At 38.8% G+C, this 21,357-nt stretch overlaps 1 protein-coding gene across 5 annotated transcripts in view; it reads right to left on the reverse strand.

The window, feature by feature from the left end:
• Positions 1-21,357, reverse strand: part of LOC146763083 (SMAD family member 2-like) — a 151,677-nt gene that overhangs the window by 119,910 nt on the left and 10,410 nt on the right. For all 5 annotated transcript variants that reach the window (XM_085571254.1, XM_085571253.1, XM_085571250.1 and 2 more), the window contains one exon: positions 20,100-20,394. In XM_085571254.1, the coding sequence (XP_085427380.1) occupies positions 20,100-20,335 (236 nt within the window). In that variant the 5' untranslated portion in view covers positions 20,336-20,394. The remainder of the gene's footprint in view (positions 1-20,099; positions 20,395-21,357) is intronic.

The raw sequence follows: 21,357 nt of genomic DNA on the forward strand, positions 1-21,357 counted from the left end.
TTAAGTTTATATTCAAGTTCCCCCCCCTCCCCCAACAGAAAAGGAGATTTATCACAGAAAGAGAGTAAAGAACTATCAATAAGCTTTGGTGATTAGAGGCTGCACTGCTGTAGGCTTATACTAACACAGCAAGGTTGAGAAGCCAATCTTGGAAAATGTAGTTGGAGTCCATGAAATCAACACTTGAGTTATCTATTAAACAGAAAAGAATTCAACAAACACCTGAGAGTTAAACATTGTTTCAAACACAACTTTCTACAGCACAAAGCTGCAAGATTCCATGCCAGTTGTCAACCTCTCTTCATGTTCAAAATTGCAAAACTACAGGATGAGGTACAATTATTTCAAATATCAAAGGAACATGATTTGTACCCTCCCACAAAACTAAGAGGAAGCAAAGACCAGCTCTGGAATGTAACTTGCCAATTCAACTAGAAATTAACTTTTAAATTGCACATTTAAGCAAAACCTAGAGTATGCTTCTTTTGCATCAGCCTTTTCTCCATCCAATACCCAAGAAAAGGCAAACCAAGCACCCAAAGAAATGGTCAGCTTATCTACAATTACAGGCAGATTCTAAGTGAAAACTTTCAATTCCTGTCTTATATGGGAAACATATATGTTTATGACAATTCAGAGTTTTAGAACCATAACATATTTAGATGGGTGGAGGGAAACAAAAATATAGCTTATTTAGCAAGTTTGCAAAAGTACAGAACACAGCTTGTAACAGGAATGTAACTTGTTAGATATAAACAATTTGTAACAGAACACATAGGAATTTAGTTGCTAAGTAAAAGCCATAAAAATAAAATATATATTGTCTAAGCTCAGTAAAGCAAGACTTGGGTATTGTTCAAACCCATAAAGCAGAACCCAAACCAGCAAGAACCAGGCTCCTGGTTTTGGCCAGGACACACTGACCTAGGAGTTGGCCAAACCTCCACGGCACATGCCCAGAAACAAAGGTCAAGTAGCGAACACCTGAGGAAGACTTCTTACTTCATTGAAAGACCCCTGCCCACAAGCCCCAGAAGGCATGGCACCACAGAAGACTAATTATAATATGAAGTGCAAGGAAGCAGAGAATGGGCAGGGAATGGTTGGACAGGGAGGTGTGGGCTTGAGGGATCAATGTGTACTTAAACCTGAAACCTGTCTTGACCAGGTATGCATGTATAGCGGAAATATCCCCCATGTGTCCCAGCTGGAATAAAACATACCTGCTTTGCAATCTTCATTGTCAAGTCCTAATTCTGCAACTCAGTTTTGACGAGCCAGGCAGGAGGATCCCTTTGTCTGGCTGCAGGAACCCTGGGAAGTGGACATCCTAGGTGCGCCCGGGGTCTTTCTGGAAGACCTCCACTCCCTGGGCTTGCTGCGGGGGTGAACAAGAACCCCTTCGATACAGCTGATAAGGTATGTTTTACTGGGATTAAGGGGGGCCCAAGATATGCCTATAGAACGCTGGGGATGGCCGTGCTTGGCGAAGGCAGCGTGTAAGAGATGTCTGACATACAGCGTTGACCTTTGGGTAAGGGTACTGGAAAGTCGGCAAGAGGGGGTTCCTGCTGACTAGTCTGTGGCTGCTAGCAAGCTTTGGGGTAGGTCGAGCAGAACCTAAGGTATTATCAGCATTTTCTATAATTTTGCTGCTATAATCCTTACTGCTCCTGTATAAACTGTGTTTGTTGGGATAAATGGTGTTTTGTAACTTCATCGCTTCAATTCTTAGTGGTGGCTGGGTAATTTAAGTTTGTTATTTTCTTATATAGTGTCTCGTGAAATTATGTCTCTTGAAAGTGTAATCTTTGGCAATCATTGTATTTATTTTTGTGGTAACACTGCCCTCTTTGTGTCAAAAGATACAATTGCAACAGTTCAGTAGTTTTCTGAGTTATTAAAAGTGGCTGAAGCCCAAGCTCAAGCCCAAAGGTCCCGACCATCCAAGCAGGCGCTTTTTAGATGGCTTCAGCTCAAACTGGGCGAGTTTCTAAATTATGGGGGGGGGGGGGGGGGGGGGTTGGACCTTTGTAAGGCGAGAGGACAGAACAGTGGGATGGGTATACTTAGGAGGAATATACTTAGACTCAGCAGGTCAGTACCTGGCTTTTGATTGGGAACAATCTACAGTTGAGAGAGAGCTTAGAAATCCCAGCAGACAGAGACAAAGAGGAGCAGTTCCCTGTTTTGCATGTGGGCTCTTAATCTTTCATTGGGAATCATGGTAGCATTCAGCCTGGGTTCTCCTCTGGTGCAAACAGTGTAAAAGGAAGTGGTATAGCATATCTCACAGGCAAAAGCCCACATGCTCCAGGTGTACCCCAGAGTGGTGATATTATAATTGGGAAGTGGCTTGTGCCGAATGTGAGAGAGTTAACTTGATCTGTGGAAAGAGTAATTTAGTCCCTGAAATTTGGGATGTTTTCGAAGATGACTGGGAAAAGGTGAAAGATCAGTGTAAGCAGAGGTTCGAGTGGAAATTAAAGAAGAAAGAAAGAAACATAAATAAGGCAAGTGTTCTGGTTTGAAAACAAAACCAGAGAGAGACTCCAAGTCAGAAATACAATTTATTAGAAAAAGTGAAAAAGAAAACAAAACACATGCAATAATACAAAAAAAAAAAAAACACTGACAGAGTCAGAATACAACCTGATACCCTTTTTGGTCAGGGTGTTGGTAGCCATCCAAATTGGAATGGCTGCAGTCCTCCTGCAAATCCAGCGGAAAAGCCTGAGTCTGGTGCCCCAGAAACCCAGATTATATCCAGTTAGGAATGCTTGGCTCCTCTCTCTGGGCAAAGCATCTCACAACCGGATGTTAAAGTTCTTATCAGTCATGCAGTGACATTCAATAGCCCATTATCAGCAGATGTCTCCCCAGAGGGAGAATTGGTTGTGAAAGAGATAAACAAAACTGCCCACTTAACAAAAGACAACTGCCATACAGATGGCAAATGGAATACATCTTGCCTTTCAATCTGGGAAAGCGAGAGACAATGGGAAGCCAGCAGAGTAAGGAAGTCCCCAAAAGGAATCCTTCAGGATGTATACTAGCCTATTGGAAGGAGACTGTGGGGACAGAAGGGACAGTAAAAAGGTTTTGATTAAATATTGTAATCAGTGGTAGCCTCTGTATAAATTAGAAGATGGGGCAAAGTGGCTGTCAAAGGGGACTATAATATATAATACCATATTGCAGTTGATGCCTCAGGTTTTAGCTTTTATATTTTTCAGATTCTGTACTGCTTTAATGTGTACTTCTGAACTTCATATTAGGGAATAGTAAGCTCTCTTCACTGAGTAGGTAGACAAAACAATTCCTTCCCTAGCTGGGGACCAAGGACAACTGATCCAAATCTAAGGCCCAAGAACATAAACAACAGTGGACTGAAAAGAGAAAAACAAGAAGGATGGGACTTCATAACCTAAAGCTATAATTGGACAATTAACTCCAATATGCTAATGGACTAGAACTTATAAAAGTGTGGGACCCTGTGACCAGTTGTCCATTTTGTGACCATTTTGGCTTCATCTTGGGTGTAGCTCTGGCTGAGCTCTTGTACTGCCCAAGGTGTATCCATTGAGGCCTTCTAATAAATATCTACTTTATTCTTTAACTCTGTCTACTCTCTATTCTAGGTCAGCCTTCACAAGGCATCACAGTTAATGTTATTTTTGAAGCAGGAAGGAAAATCGGATGAGGCATCATATGCAGATATGTTTTTCACCTTGCAAAATCATCCAGAATGGCAAAGGGATTGTGGTATTAACCCACCGCAAAATCCTATAGCTTTAGCATTGGAAAAGGAAAACAGAGGGGTTCCACATAAATTAAAACTATGCTGTTCTGCCTGTAGTATTGGCCAGCGGTGCACTAGAAACTACGATATATAAGGAAGAAGATTCTCATTTGGATGATCTATATAGACCCCCTCAATCACTGGAGTTGGGCGGGAACTCAGAGAGGGCACCGACACCCCTGGGAAGTCCAGTATCCTCCCATACAAGGACAAGAACTAGGGAACAACCAACAATTTTGCAAGCACCCCTTTGAGAAGCAGTAGGACCAGATGGAACAATGATGTTACTAAAGGTTCCTTTCAATACCAATGATTTGGAAATACAGAAAAAAAATGTAAAAACTACCAAAAGGATCCTATAAGTATAGCTGGACATTCCCAGTTAATAATAAAACAACACAATCCTGATTGGAATGATATACAGTTACTATTACATGCAATGACAGAAAAAGAGAAACAGCTGATCTTAAAGGTAACAGGGGATTTGCCAAGGAGCACTACAAAACACTAGGAAGGGATGTGAAAGAATTCTTTCCCCTCCAGCATCCAAGGTGAGATGTGAATAGAACAGCAAAGATAGAAATTGCTAGAATATCAGGAATGGATTGCAAAGGGAATAGAGAGCGCCATCCCCAAATCCATTAACTGGTCAGCTTTGTATGCTGTCAAACAAGGTTCCTCTGAGTCTCCATCTGAGTTTTTAGATAGGTTAAAAGACACAATGTGTTGCAGTACACCCTTAGACCCAGAATCAGATATAGGAATAAAACAGTTGGTGTCGTCATTTTTAGGGCAATCTACCAGTGATATAAGACACAAGCTTCAGAAATTAAGACACACGGAAGGAAGAAACTTGGAAATATTACTGCATGAGGCCTGGAGAGTGTTCAGTAACTGTTAAGAAGGGAATAAAGGAAAACAAGGAAAGGTGATCGCAGTAGCTTAAAAAGGAGAACAAAGGTTCTAAAAAGGGGCCATCACCTCCCCGCCTGGGCAAAGACCAATGTGCTATATGTAAAAATTAGGACATTGGAAAAACGAGTGTCCAGAGTGCTGGGGGAAAGGAAATAAAGGGGTACAGGTGGTGGCAAATGTGAATGAAAACTGACGGGAACCAGAGGGATCTTCCCTAGCAGATCCTCTGGTTATAATGGAGCTAGGGGAGGGAAAGGAGTAAAACCAGGTGAAAATTCTAGTTGATATGGGGGCAACATATTTGGTCTTAAATAAAGCTCTAACCCCTATGGGAGAAGATTATATAATGGTTAAAAGAGCCACTGGCTAAGCTGAAAAGCCTTATTTTTGTGAACCACTAAAATATAGAATGAGAAAGCAAATAGGTATACACAAATTGTGGTATATGCCTGTGGCAGCAGCTCTCTCGCCACAGAGAGCAGGCACAGACTTTCCCAGGCATTTTCCTAGGGAAGGCTGTGATAAGATCAAAGAATGATAAACAATTCTTATTTCCACTTGTTGCACCTGCTGTTGTGCACATGTGGAATGTGTCATGGAGATTTGTTTACCAAAGGGTGATTTCTTAATTGGACAGTGGATGGTGTTTGGATGGATTGACCAATTAGGTCAAAGCTGTATTGGACTGGCTGTAAGGGTTACTGGGTTTCTTAATAAGTATAGTATCATATAGTATAGGATAATATAATAAAGCAATTGATCACCCTTCTGCAATCATGGAGTCAATGCTAATTATTCCCCAGCTGGGGGCCTGCGGCGACATATGCCTAACTCACCACAGGCACTACTGGGAAGGGATCTACTTGAACAATTAAATGAGATAATGAAATTTTAAAAAAGGGGAGATTGCTCTGGAGGTAGATGCTCAGAAATACATTCAAATAATGAGTTTACTTTTAGTTGATGTTTCCATAGAAGGAAAAATCAGTGAAGACATCATAGCCCAAGTGCACCCTAGAGTGTGGGCCACTGAGAAGCCAGGAAGAGCTAAAAATGCATCACTGGTAGAGGTAAAGCTTAAAGAGGGACAATGACCAGTAAGAATAAAACAATATCCTTTAAAGAAAGAAGATAGAGAAAAAATCCAGCCAGTAATACAAAAATTTTTGCAATGAGACTTGTTAAGAGAATGTGAATTTGATTTCAACATCCCCGTATGACTAGTCCAGAAACCTGATGGAACGTATAGAGTGGTCCAAGATTTAAAAGCTGTCAATAAAATAGAGGATTTATACCCCATAGTAGCAAATCCATATACTTTGTTAACAGTATTAACACCAGAACTAACTTGGTTTACTGTTTTAGATTTGAAGGATATTTTCTTTTGCCTCCCTCTCCATGAAACCAGCCAAAATATACTTGCCTTTGAATGGGAAAATCATAAAGTAGACGAAGAACAACTCACCTGGACTGTACTGCCTCAAGGATTCAAAAATTCCCCCGCCATATTCAGCAATCATCTTGCCAAGGATGTTGAATCTTGGGAAACCCCATTTGAGAAGGGGAGATTGCTACAATACGTAGATGACATCCTGATTGCCACTGAGATGGAAGACTTGGCTTGGATGATGAGTCTCTTAAACTTTTCAGGGCTCCAAGAGTACCAAGTGTCTAAGAAGAAAGCCCAGGTAATGCAGCAAGAAATCATTTATTCGGGCTATAAGATTAGTGCTGGGCAAAGGACCTTCGGAGAAGCCCAGAAGGAGGCTATATGCCAAACACCAAAGCCACAGATTGTAAAAGACCTGAAAACTTTTCTCGGGATGACCGGGTGGTATCGCCTCTGGATCTGTAATTATGGACTACTTGTTAAGCCCCTGTATGCACTAATCAACACTGAGAAGAAGTATCTTCAATGTGATAAACAAGCCACACGGGCCTTTGTACAATTGAAAAAGACCCTGATGTCAGCTCCAGCTCTGGGGCTCCCTGATGTGAATAAGCCTTTCTTTTTGTTTTCTCTTGAGAAACAGGGAATCACCCTAGGAATAATGGCACAAGATCTGGGTCCATACCGTAGGGCAGTCACCTACATTTCTAAGCAACTAGACACGACTGCAAAAGGATGGCCAGGGTACTTGCATGTGGTAGCAGCCATGGTACTCTGTTGCAGCATTTCTGAGAGAGGGCATGATTTATGTTTGGAATGAGATTTGAGCTATTCCAGTCTAGGCCTCAGATCTGGGCCTTGTGAGGCCTTCTCAGCCTGTGACGCAGTTAGAAATTATGTTAAGGTGTGATGGGAAGCACTGGGCTGTCTGGGTGTGAAGTAGCATAGGTTTAGAGTGTGAGGTTTAGGCCACCTTAAGACAAAGACAAACAATGTTAGCTTGGCAATGAGAGAGCCTTTGTAAACTGTAAACTATATTGAAGTGTATATAAGCTGCCATCTTCTCACTAATAAATGGAGAATGTTGCATTAACCATATTGATTCGACGTGCGTTCTGTCCTGTCCAGCTTTCCTGTTTTATGAGGACCCTGGTTTCAGTACTCAACATCCAGGAAGCACTAAAATTCACCTTGGGACAGAAAATTACTGTGTTGGTGTCCTATACAGCACTTGCAGTATTAGAAGTAAAGAGCAGGCACTAGCTTTCTCCACAGAGATTCCTGAAGTACCAAGCCATAATGGTAGAACAGGATGATGTGGAGATTGAAACAGAGTAACATTTAACAGGGTAGAAAATCCATCTGGATTTAGGTGAAGTGTACTGCATAGTGGCCTGCTAACATGAGTGAAATATGCTGTTTAGTCTGTTAACTCTGCTGTGCTTGTAAAACTGTCCCAGCCAAGGAGAAAAGAATGCAATCTCCAAGGTGAAGAGATAAGAGGGGCCCCTTCAACTCTAAAACTGAGAAAAGAAGAAGTCTGCAAAAATGGACAAAGGGATTAGAGTTCTCTGTACAAAGGGCCAACTGTAAATTGTAACTCAAAATCAACCAAATGAATATGCATGAACATATTGTGAGAGTCTATGTATATTTAAATTAGTACGGGATAACAAAAAGGATAGGGAATCCCCAAGGGGTGCGCATGCCCTTTGAAGGGAAATCCCTGCTGCAAGGGAAATCCCGGTGTGCATCCAGCTCTGAAATAAAAATACCATTCCCTAAAAATCTTTATTGAAATTGTGGGGTTTTGATTTTTCATCCGCGTGTCAGGATTGTGGTCGATAATATTGTCAATCCAGCTTCTTTCCTCAGTGGAAACACAGGGGAACCAGTGCACCATGACTGCCTGAAAACCATCAAAGCAACGTACTCAAGCCGCCTGGATCTGAAGGATACTCCTATAGAAGATGCGGAGAATTGGTTCACTGATGGAAGCAGCTATGTCCTAAATGGCAAAAGGCATGCAGGATATGCCATTACCACTTGCCATGAGGTAATAGAGTCAGAGCCATTGCCTGTTAATACCTCTGCACAAAAGGTGGAGATAATCGCCTTGATCCGAGCCTTAGAATTGGCCCAAGGTAAGAACGTGAACATATATATGGATTCAAAGTATGCTTTTGGAGTCATGCATGCCCATGGAGCAATCTGGAAGGAAAGGGGGCTATTGAACTCCCAAGGGAAATACATTAGACATGCAGAAGAAATTCTGAAGTTGTTAGAGGCAGTACGGCTCCCAAAGAAAATAGCAATCATGCACATCAGAGCACATCAAAAAGCAAACTCAGAATTAGAGAAAGGAAATGAGCTGGCTGACAGAGAGGCAAAATAAGCAGCAAGGAGAGAGATAAAATGGAAAGAGCTTTCATTCCAGACAGAAAAATTTCCCTTGAGGATAAGCCAAATTATAACAAAGAGGATCTGAAGCTAATTACAGACTTAGAGGGGACATACAATGAAGAAGGGTAGGCCTACACTCTAGAAGCAAGGGTAATCATACCTAGCCATTTAATATGGTCTATAGCAAGGGAAGAGCATAGGAAGAAGCATTGGGGAGCAGAGGCCCTGTATAAATACTTGACTCAGGACATCATAGCTAGAAATTTTTACACTACAGTAAGGCAGGTAACCCGACAGTGTGATCTCTGCCTCCAGACTAATCCTAAAAACACTCCAAAACCAGAAATGGGCCAAATTGAGAGAGGAAATGGACCCGGTCAACAATAGGAAATTGATTTTTTTTAACTCCCAAGAAAAGGGGGGTTTAGTTATTTACTGGTGTTAACTGATACTTTTTCAGGATGGCCCAAGGCTTTTCCCACTAGAATCGCTAAAGCTCGGGAGGTGGTCATGGTATTAATCAAAGAAATAGTACCAGGATTTGGGGTTCTGGCAGTCATTTCCTCAGACAGAGGACCCCATTTTATTTCAAAGGTGGTACAACAGGTTAGCAACACTCTGGGTATAGATTGGCAATTACATACCTCATATCGTCCCCAATCAAGTGGACAAATAGAAAAGATGAACCATCTGATCAAGTAGCAAATTGTGAAATTAAGACAAGAGGTCAATCTGCCTTGGCATCAGTCTCTTCCTTTAGCTCTCTTATGCATACAAACTAAGCCAAGGGCAAAGGAAAGACTGAGTCCCTTTAAGATCCTATATGGGCAACCCTATGAGATGCAAAAAGGAACATCAGCACAAGTGAAGAAACCATAACAGAATACATGATATCCCTGGGGAAACAACTCAATAATATTAAGAAACATGTATTGGGAACCTGGTGTAAGGGATTAGATGGGCCAGTACATAATGAGCAACCTGGAGATTATGTCTATGTAAAGTCTCTTGCAGAAAAGACTTTGGAACCACAGTGGGAGGAACCATATCAAGTGCTCATCACCTCCTTCACCCCAATCAAGATCAGAGAGCAAGCTGCATGGATACATCACACTAGGATCAAAAAGGCTTCACAGTCACCATGGAGAATCAAACAAGTAAAACCTGGAAAGCTGTGGCTGTAGAGATCATAGACATAGCTGTCACAGATGTCAATGCAAGACCACCTGTGTATAATGTAACTGGCATGTATGTTTGTTATGGGAAAGCTTATGACTTTAACTCTCATGAGTCTCTGTGGCAGGTGTTACAAATCACAAATTCAACTATTTGGGCGGAGAAATGTCTCAGGATGCAAGGTAAAGTTTGTTCAGGATGGAATACACCAAAGACCCATAAAACCCATTCAAATTGGTACTGAATGCTGTGACAAATGCTTAACCAACTGTTCTGAATCCAGAATTGGATCCGATTGTAGTATCGGGATGCAAAAATACAGAATTCAAGGTTGATTATAATATAACCCAAATTTGTATTACATCAAATAGAGAAACTAGAACAACTCCACAAACCCTGACACCAAGAGAAACCATAGTCACCCAGGCCACATCCATTCAAACCCCAAAAGAAACAATTCAACCTTTAATCATTGAAATAGGACCTTATGCTATTAAAAAGACAGGGATCCAAAGGCTATTGCTCAATCCAGAGTAGTCCCTAAAGCGAGTAGAGATGGCAATGCAAGTAAATGCTTCTGCTATTTGGTCAGAGTATACTCCATCACTCAAAACTTCTTTTATGGAATGAGCCACTTGGCTGCAAAAGCGTGCACCTTATACAATCAAACGGAAAACAGATCTTACAGGAATATTGAGACAGGACTGGGGGTCGTGAACACAATAGATTCAGAGGTATCAATGAATAAATTGACTGCAACCAATAATGATATATTTAAATTGCAACAACCCTTACAATCACCTTTATTAGCATTAGGTACTAGCCAGTGGAAATTGTCCAAGATATTAACAGAGTGGGAAAACATAAAAGAACGAGATCACAAATTGATAACCAATGCTCTGGGAACAGCTAGTAAAAACATCTCTTTAGCCCTTGGTTGCATACAAGCACAATTATGGATGCAATCAGTGGCTGCCTCAATTATTAGGGAAGGTGGAGAAGGTACCTTCCCCACTAAGACTCGGAAAATTATTTGGGACAATGCTTCTGACTTAGAGAGAACTCCAGTCCTGGTAGGTTTTAGTCAATTTCACCTATGACCCTGTAACAAGTGTAGTGACTGCTTTTGTTTTAACTATACACAATGCATCAGTGAGTATGATTCACTCAATAGTTGCCTTAAGATTAAACCACGAAGGAGCTGTGCTACATCCTTCTGAACACAGAACATGGGCATGAGAAACTGAAGGGAAGTGTCATACTATTAATATAGAGTCATGTGCCATGAGAAAACAACCAAGGTTCATATGTAAGGAAAATGTAAATGATGACCAAGATATTTGCCTAAACACAGAACAAAGAAATTGTCACTTTGAAATTCACTCAATCAACCAGACAACTTTGCTTGTGTATATAGGTCAGAGTTGTGTATGTCTCAGAACAGCATGCTCCACTATAGTGGTGGATAGACTCCCTGTGAATGACACACAATCTAATTTGTGTATTTTTAACTTTATCGAAATTGAAGGGTGTGATTTTTCCTATCAGGCACCTGTTATATCACATCAACATATAAAGGCAAAGTTGACTACTGTGCAAGACATATCATCTATGCCCATAGGGATGAATCTTACTTTGGTCAAACAGTTATTAAAACACAAAGACATTAAAGAAATTCTTAAAGAAATTAAAAACGTAGGGAGGAAGACCTTGATAACAAAACACCATGACACAGAGACAATAACGAGTCTTTAGAAGGATAAGGGAAGATACATCTCACCACTGGTGGGATGTACTCTTTAGATGGTCCCCTACTGCAACACAGTTTCTAAACTAATTGGGACATCCCATAGTAATTTTGTTAATTCTAGTTGGATTAAGTTTTGCTTTGTCTTTGGTTATGATTTTTTAGAATTAAAAATTGTCAAAAAGAATGGCCACAATGTCTATTGTATTATCTAATCAACTAGTCAAAAATAGTAATAGAAAATATAAGTAATTTTAGAAGCAAAAGAATTTGCATTACTTAAAAGAAATGGGAGGAGTTGATATGGGAAACATATAAATTTATGAAAATTTAGAGTTTTAGAAGCAGAACATATTTAGACGGGGAGAGGGAAACAGAAAACTGTAGCTTATTTAGCAAGTTTTCAAAAGTACAGAACACAGATTGTAACAGGAATGTAACTTGTTAGGTAGAAACAATTTGTAACAGAACACATAGGAATTTAGTTGCTAGGTAAATGTGGTTACTGAAAAGACAGTCAGATAAACTTTCCTATGCATTGCCCTGGGAAGTTTTGGGAAAGCTCAGAGAAAGAATTAAAACAATCTTTGCAGATGGTGTTTTGAACACATTGCTTACTTGTAAGAGGTGCAAGAAGGGTGGTGTGTCTAATTAGCCAATGGTGTGAGGGATATTGATTGAGGACCAATCAGGTCCACTTGTGTCATAACTGTCTATAAAAGTGTGTGGGTTTTAATAAACTCGGCTTTTTCCACCATGAAGAAAATGGAGTCCCATGTGATTTATTCAAATAGGTAAAAGCCATAAAAATAAAATGTATATTGTCTAAGCTCAGTAAAGCAAGACTTGGGTATTGTTCAAACCCATAAAGCAGAACCCAAACCAGCAAGAACCAGGCTCCTGGTTTTGGCCAGGACACATTGACCTAGGAGTTGGCCAAACCTCCACAGCACATGCCCAGAAACAAAGGTCAAGTAGCGAACACCTGAGGAAGACTTCTTACTTCATTGAAAGACCCCTGCCCACAAGCCCCAGAAGGCATGGCACCACAGAAGACTAATTATAATATGAAGTGCAAGGAAGCAGAGAATGGGCGGGGAATGGTTGGACAGGGAGGTGTGGGCTTGAGGGATCAATGTGTACTTAAACCTGAAACCTGTCTTGACCAGGTATGCATGTATGGTGGAAATATCCCCCATGCGTCCCAGCTGGAATAAAACATACCTGCTTTGCAATCTTCATTGTCAAGTCCTAATTCTGTAATTCACTGACCTACTAAAATTTGCTTGTACATTTCAGAATAAAAAGCCACAATTTGGGGAATCTTTTCTGAACAAATGCTCAAGTCAGATTACTGTGCAGCATTTGTTCAAGTTGATTTTCCCAACCTCATTGTTCTTCTGCCAATTTTTAAGCATATGCAGCAAGATGCGAACTTACTTCAGCTCTCGATTGTTCTGTTGTATCCTGCTGGTCAGCTTCAAATAATGCAGCATGACAGAAGCCAAAGAAAGTTGTTCATTATGAGACTACAGCATTTTATACAGTAAATTTTCATTTTCCACCAATCAGCACTGCAACTCAGAGTAAGTAAACAAAAACAAGTAGTAAACAAGACATGGGAAGTTACCTTTATCAAATTAGCAGGTATAGATTGCATAGATTACAAGCAGGATTAAATCAGTAGGGAGCCTATTAACTAGCTATTTGTGTTCAAAGTTGCAGCAGTAAAAGAACTGCGGTATGTTGTTTAACCTAAACATTCCTTGTAAGCTAACTGCCTGAGCAACACAACCAGGAAGGGTTTTTTTCTGTAAAGTTGCTCTGGTTGTCACAAAACATTCACATCAGTAAAAACAGCACTCAAGTGTTTTGTTACAGTACCAAGAAAACTAAATTGGCTAACTTCTACAAAAGAAAAATATAATGAGGAGAGGAATCTTTGTTACATTGAATAGCTGGCCTGATATAAAGGCAAATTACCACAGTAAATCAGGGAATAGTTTAGAATTGACTGAAGCCAACTAAAGTCTTGATTTAATTACTGGAAGGAAAATAAGTACTATTTATGAGATAATTTGGGACTCATTATTGACAACAAAGCACAGTCAACATTTTTCTTGAGTGACTAATATGTCTTCTTAATGGCAGCATGAAGAGCCAGATACAGATATTATTCTAACTAGTTAGAGCTTTATACCAGGATTCACTGAGCAGGTAAGTGACTAAAGTAATCACAAGTAGCTCTTTTTTATTTGCTTAAAACTCAGCAGTCCTAGCATCAGTTGTTAACCTGACAAACAATAAATGGCATATAAAAATCAAGCAAGCTTTAACACTTATTTTTGATTCTGATTCTTCCTGCTTACTATTAAGACAATCCTAATGAGGAGCAATATTAACTTAAACTTGCACAAATTCCAACATTTTTTCACCCATAAACTTGCTTTCCACATCACTGATACTCCAATGGGAACAATACCTTAAACTTACTCCCTAAACAAATAATACAGCTTATACCACTGAGGTGAAGAAATTACATTATCCTACACCTTATAAAAAATCATCTAAATTTATAGACTGAAAAATGACAGCAAATTAAAAACTTGTAAGGTTACCTGAGAAAAAGCAGCAGAGCCAAAGCCAGAATTCACATCCCCTGAGCCTTTATCCAGTGCTCCAGTTAGTATACAATATAGTCCCCAAAATTCAAAGTTTTTTTCCTCCTGCCTTGAGAGACAAGCTCCTTTGAAGTATACGGAATTTTGCTACTGGCTAAGTATCTTGTACATTTATATTTTTACATGTTGATCTACCTCAAAAGACATGCCAATACTTTCTGCTTGACACAGCAACTCTAACAAATTATGTGTTTAAGTTACATGGCTTCCTGAATCGTGCAAGTTTCAAACTGGTAGCCTTAAGTATCTTTAATACTCTAAGACTTCCTTTTTTCAGGATGACATCATTATAAGATGCTGTAACCTGAACTATGTCTACACTAAAGCTTAACCTTAGTTATAGCAATTCAGCCCTCATCACCAGCTGTGCAAGAAACCAAGTTATCAGCTATATTTTAGTACTTATAATTAAAACTCAATTACACTTGAACAGAATCGCTATTCTTAACTTCAATCAACACTGTTAGAAGGCTAGAAAATTTAAATCTTCAAATTAATCTTCCAAAGAATGACTGATTTGCAAGGCCCTAACTGCTGTAATACACAGTGTCTGGGCAGTGCCCTACTGATGCACATACATTCTTCTGTATACAGATATCAAAATTATTTGGGTCGAAAAGGACCTTAAGACCATCTAGCCTGAACCCCCCCACCATGGGCAGGGACACCTTCCACTAGACCAAGCTGCTCAAAGCCCCATCCGACTTGGCCTTGAACACTTCCAGGGAGGGTGCAGACACAACTTCTCTGGACAACTTGTGCCAGTGCCTCACCACCCTCACAGTCAAGAATTTCTTCCCAATATCTAATCTAACCCTGCCCTCTATCAATTTGAAGCCATTCCTCCTTCTTCTATCACTCCATGCCCTTGTCCAAAGTCCCTCTCCAGCTCTCTTGTAGCCCCTTTTGGTACTGGAAAGTTGTTATAATGTCTCCCCAGAGAGAGGGAGATATATCAGAATATATCAGAAGGGTCCTGCTGCTAATCAGCCATTCAAGCAGGAAGTTTTGGTAGAAGAAAAATATGCTATTAGAAATCCTGCATCCTGCACTACATATGAAATACACTGAAACTATGAAACAAATAGGAGAAAGTAAACCATTTAACTTTAGGCTATAATGTGGAAGTTATGTAGAAATGGTTAAGGGAACAAAAATATTTAACTTCTTAGCTTATTCTGCTTTAACCATTCACTGCACTCTGTTACACATCTATGATGGCTCCTCTTAATGAACAAGGACCTCAAGACTGTTGACCAGTTCACAAAAAATTTTACTAAAAAATGCTTTTTACTAAGAAATTGCTGTTTTCACATAAGGCTTCAAAAAAGCTTTTTTTTTTCAAGTCATTTTCTGAAGATAAGCACCAGACATCATACAGTTATCCAACTCCTTCCCTGAATAAACATTTTAAAAAAATAACCAATTGGGAATACTACTGCCAGAAAAGGTGATATTTCCATGTGGTTAGTTTGTCTGAACAGACTTTTTTTTTTCACCAGCTCAAAAGAATTTGAGAAATTTGTGAGTGACCACCAGTTCTCATTTTTAAGTTTAATTTGGTAATGAAACATGAACTACATTTATTTTTAAGATAGTTTTTTAGTTAAAAGAAATGCATAAGAGTAGTTTGCAAACAGATGCAGGGAATCTCACAGCCTTCAGTGGCCACTCCAGGTGCCAATATCCAAACCTGACCACCGATTGGTTTGACCCCAACTTCCTGAGAAAATTCTCTTCCATGTCAAACCACAACACAAACTATTCTAAAAGCCACATTAGCTTGACACCTCTGCCCTACTGGTGATCAAAAGCATCCCTAAAACTAGGTTATTGCATGCAGCTATGTGATCACTTTCCTGACAAATCTTCCCAAGGAATTAAAGAAAACATGCTAAGAAGTAGCACAGGTTATATTCAAGAAAAACTGTGCCCTTTACACCTAAATTAGAAATCATTTTTTATTCAGTTATGAGAAGAAAAGGCCTCAAAATGTCATAATTTTAAAGTTCCATGTATGGAGGCTCATATTAAGTAATAAAGGGAGTAAGCCTTCAGAAAACAATTTTAACATGTACCTTAAGCTATGCCTAGGCTGCTTATCCTTAGTGCCAACTCACTGCAGGGAATGAAAAAAGGGCTGCAGGACAAGCAAGCAAAGGAATAACATTAGTATATTAGAGAAATTAATAATTTCTTTAGAGAATTTTGACCATGTAAAATGGTCTTGCTTTCACATGTTTGATGAACTTTCACCAGATTCTGCAGTTTTAGTAGCAATACTTCATATAAAATAAATCCCTAATACAGTCATCCCATTATACAAATGTTTGCATGGAAGCAGAACTCAACTTGTGGTATGGATGTACTCAGTTACACCTCAGGAAGGATACAGTCAGTTCTGCACTAGGTTTCAGACATATGCTCTAGAGGAACACAGGACATCACGAAGGAGTCTAAACTCAATGCTTCCCTTTGACTGGCTTTTTTTCAGTTTTAAAAACATAGCAGCTACAACGTTCCAAGTCAACATTATCCCAAACCTGCCCCAACTAAACTCTTATTACTTGTACATTATCAGGCATTTTACAAAAGCAAGTGCATTTAGCAAGTCTATTTAAAAGAAGCAAGAAGAAGGCATGAAGCATATCTATACTCTTTTAACAACAGAAAAGCCACACAGCTGATCACACCAAAATACTGAGATGATGAAACTAATTGTTTCCCTGCTTTGGATTCCAATACTCTGTACTGTCATCACTGAAAGAACTTTTAAAATAATGAAGATAAACTATGAATATGCCATCTGACTATTCACTATGTGGCATGGTTTGGTTTGTTAAAGGCTTGGATTTTAGCTACCACTAATTACAAAGTATTTATGAACAGGGCTTTGAGCAACCTTGCTTAGTTAGTGGAAGGTATCCCTGCCCATGGCAGGGAGGTTCAAACTAGGTGATCTTTAAGGTCCCTTCCAACTCAAACCATTCTATGATTCTGTGATTCTATTTCAACAGAGCAATCCATGATAATAAGGAAGATACTGCTCCATTAGAAAACTCATATAAATGGTGAACTCACATGCCAACATTTAGTTTCAAGATATTCAGGGATTATGTGATTAAAATCCCACTGGCTTGCTGGGAGGATTCTCAAGATAACTACAAATTACTTAGAGGGCTAGTGTCAAAAGGACCTCTGTACTTATTTAGCCTCTGCTCTAGATTACTGACCCACTTATGAAGAGCTAAGCATCCCTGCTGTGCAATACCAACACCCACTCCATCTGTTTGCTTCTGCTTTCTCAGAACCTCTATTAGTCTGCATAGGAAGTTCTGTTAATTACAACATGAGCAGCTTTTGCATAGCACACACAGTAACAGCCTCACTCAGTATGTAGTCTTCTTGACAAACAGCATAGCAATCCTAATTCAACAGGATTATTAATGACATACAGTAATATATAATATACAGATTTCTGAAGAGGCAATTTAATACATCCTTTGTCCAAGCTGCTTTCAGTTTTGAGAAAAGCTTGTATGTGTTTAGTTGCTTTAGGTTTTAATGATGAAAAAGTATACTAAAGTACTGTATCAAACTCTCTGGAAATCTCCAAGTGGACCAGAAATTTGTGAAACCACAAATGAAACTTCGAGGAAATAATGCAACAGTGGGAAACAGAAACATCCTACATTTGTCAATATCTACACTGAGTATTAGTAAGTAAATCTAAAGGAAGTTTAAAAAACCCACAGAAAACCAAACACAAAAACCTTCCTCAAGCAAAACAAGGTCTGAAAAGTTAGCCCAGCTGCCACATCAGAACTACATCACAGCATCTTGGCACCTCAAACTTTCTGTTGACTAGGAAGGAAAAAAGTTCCAAATTCAGCATTATTTATCCCGGCTGATCTGCAGATTGTTAAGACATTCATTAAATAGATCTCAATCAGCTGTGTCGTTAACTTACTAAATCCAAGAACAAGAATCTCCAGAAGTCATTATAGTACTAAGCTGACATTTGTTATTTCCTGGGAACCCAGACTCCTGCTATCAAAGTGAAATAATATCAACAATCCAAAACCTAACTATGAAACTCAAGAATTCTGAAACCCTGAAATAATCTCACCCCTTAATACCAAAGCCATTTCTTAGTTTAAAATTAAACCTCGTACAATTGCCAACATCACTTCAAGAGCTCTCTAGCTACTAGCTTACTCCTAAGGCAGTTAAGAAAAGTAAAACCTATGTCCAGTACTTTTTACAGCTTACTGGAGGATAGAGGAGAGCAGTAAATCACAGCCCAGCAAGAACTGCTGGTCACAACATGGAGGCTATACCGAGTATCATAGAGCTTTGTATTCAGTTTTAAAGAATTATTTAGTATGTCACACAAAAGGTCATGCAAGCAGAAGGACATACCCAATGTAGACTAGGAAAAGAGTGATATATTAGCATACTGTTTAAATCCTCTAGAAAAATTAGACAACTGTTCTTTTGAAATACAAATATTTACTGCCCCAGCACCCTTGCAGGAGAGCTCTATAAGACAGATACACATTTTATATCAAGTGAATCTCTATATGGGATATTTAGCTTCTGTCATATGAAACACCTCACAATTAAAGCATTTTGTCTTTATCATGGTAAAGACTTGCTAAATACATAGTCATCTTATGTCAAGTCAAGAAATACATACCCCTACAGGTTCCAATCTTAGTCTACTGATATACACCAAGACAAGAAAGAGCTAATATTTTATTTCTGATTGTTTTCCAGCCAGCAAAAGGAAGAAAGCAGAAAGGAAACCCAGAGAATTTTGGAACTCCTCTAGGGAAGAAAATATAAGCAGAGGGCAGCATTAGAAACAAAAGGTGGATAGAAAAAACACAATTAAAGTAGTCATTTATTCAGAGCATACTCATGATTTTCCCAAACAGCTGTGTCAAATCTAAAAGAACACTAGAACCATTATAAGAGCTATAATACATTTGATATATGGAAATCATTAGTGACACCAGTCAAACCTAGTTTGTGCTATGATTAATACAAAGTTTAAAAGTAGTTGGGATGAACGTGCTAATACAGAAATTAGGGTCATAAACCAGATGCAGTTTCTTTCCCCTAAAAATTATTTTAAGTGTCAAGGTGCTAAATGCCCAAAATATTCCCGTGTCACCAGATCCTCTTTTTCATAGAAAAACACACCTGTGAAGTGATTTGATACTTGTGTTGCACACAATGAGCTTGCACAGGCACCTTAGTGGTATTTCTGTACAACATGAATGGAAAACTGACCACATTATACTTACAAACATAACCCTTGCCCCTCGCACAGCAGTTGCTATGAATTAAGTTGAGAAAGACAAAGTGGTATAATGCAAGTTATTTACCTAAATGTATATACATATCAAGAGTGGAAGAACAGTTCTAGAAATATTTCAAGTTATTCAATAAAAAAGCATTTACATTAACCAATAACAAAGAATTAACATGGTCTTCAGACAGTGTGCCTCCAAAGACAAAACTTCAAAAGGGAGAATGGATACAGCTTGTACAATTTAACTGAAACTACCAGACACAACAAAAAATAAATAGATGACTGAAGTGTTGACCAAGGAAACACTAGTCTTATTTTTAAAATGGAAGTTCAAGTATGCTCCTCTGATTATAGACAGGGTTATTAAATAAAACCATAAGGCAGTGCTACAAACTAAGAACTGTGCTAGGTACCACCAGAACACACAGAATTTGAATCTAAGTAGCAATGAAAATTGAAACAAAGATATTATTAGAAACTGTAATTTTACAAAGCATGCAATTCAGTTATGAGCAAGCACTATATAAAACCAAAATAAGTTTTAGAGAATTTGTAAAGAATCAAAGCATGCAACTGATTTTTTTAGTCATTTGTTCAGCTAGCCTAAACATCCATTTACTTATTTCCTAAGTGATTGTAACAATTTTAAGCACGACAGCACTTACCTTGGAATTGTCACACATTTTGTACTGCAATTCTGAGTGGTAATTGCCTTCTCAAGCTCATCCAGCTGTCCTGTTTTCTTTAGCTTCTTGACCAAGCTTTTCACTGCTTTTTCACACCACTTTTCATCCTGACCATTCTGCTCACTACCAGCAGCCCCTCCAGAGCCACCAGCAGATTTTTTCCACCCCAGAAGTCTCTTCACAACTGGTGGAGTGAATGGCAAAATGGATGACATGACTTTCACCAGACAGAACACTCAGCAAGCAATAAATTAAAGAGATTCCCGTCTGATCCCTAAAAACACAAACCAAAACAGACACATTAGCACTGACGTTTCACATGAAACAAATACCTTGCTTTGGACTTTTTATTACCAAATGCCATAGGACCCTGCATCCCAGAATAAGTCAGATAAGTCTGAATAAAGGTTAGGTACTTCACCAATAAAATTCAAATGCAAGTTTGCTGCAGACTCTTCAGCAGTTAGCACCTACTAAGGTTACTGTTGGATTAGACATATAATTTTTCCTCAAGTCTTTCCTGGCTAAATCCAGAAAAAAAAAAACAAGTTAAATTTAGTCTAGTTTTGCACCTAGGCTGGCTGGATCTATTAATTTATTAAAATGTTCTGCAAGTGATACGCACATTCTGCCCATCTCCAAATTAATTTAGTAAGCAAAATTGTGTTTGAAATGTTATTTAGTCATGACAGCTTGACAGAAGTCTTCCAACAGCCAGTTGTTTCACAAGCTTTATCTCCTTGTTTGTCATGCTTTAAATAACTACCAATTTTTGGTACACTGGGGACACCAATTTGAAATTCACCTATAAATCTGGTAATAAGCTTATTCCCATCTTTCAATCTAGAGTTCAATGGATTACAGATAATTAATCTTCTCAACTGGCAATGCTCAAAATCATCAAGTCTTTCAAAATTTATTAAAGGATAGTTAAAATCTTAGTTTGCAGATATATGGGTAGTAGAACTGTCCATTTTCAATTTTGATAGCCTTTCAGTATCAACTACCTAATCAGGATGTTTATATGAAATGAAATATTAGAAGATATGCTGAAAGTTGGGCTATATTTAACATTCACTACAACTTGCACTTCAAGTAATTTAAAAGAAAAATTATAGCCATTTAGAAAAAAAATCTTGGTTTTGGAGCTTCTATGACACTAGTTTTATGTATTAAAATATAAGCCCCAAACCAACCACATTATTTCAGGCAGACAGCTGTTAGAAATTGTTTTTGA

Source organism: Lonchura striata, chromosome W (genome assembly GCF_050655825.1).
Source record: "Lonchura striata isolate lonStrDom1 chromosome W, ASM5065582v1, whole genome shotgun sequence".
In the NCBI taxonomy this organism is placed as follows: domain Eukaryota; kingdom Metazoa; phylum Chordata; class Aves; order Passeriformes; family Estrildidae; genus Lonchura; species Lonchura striata.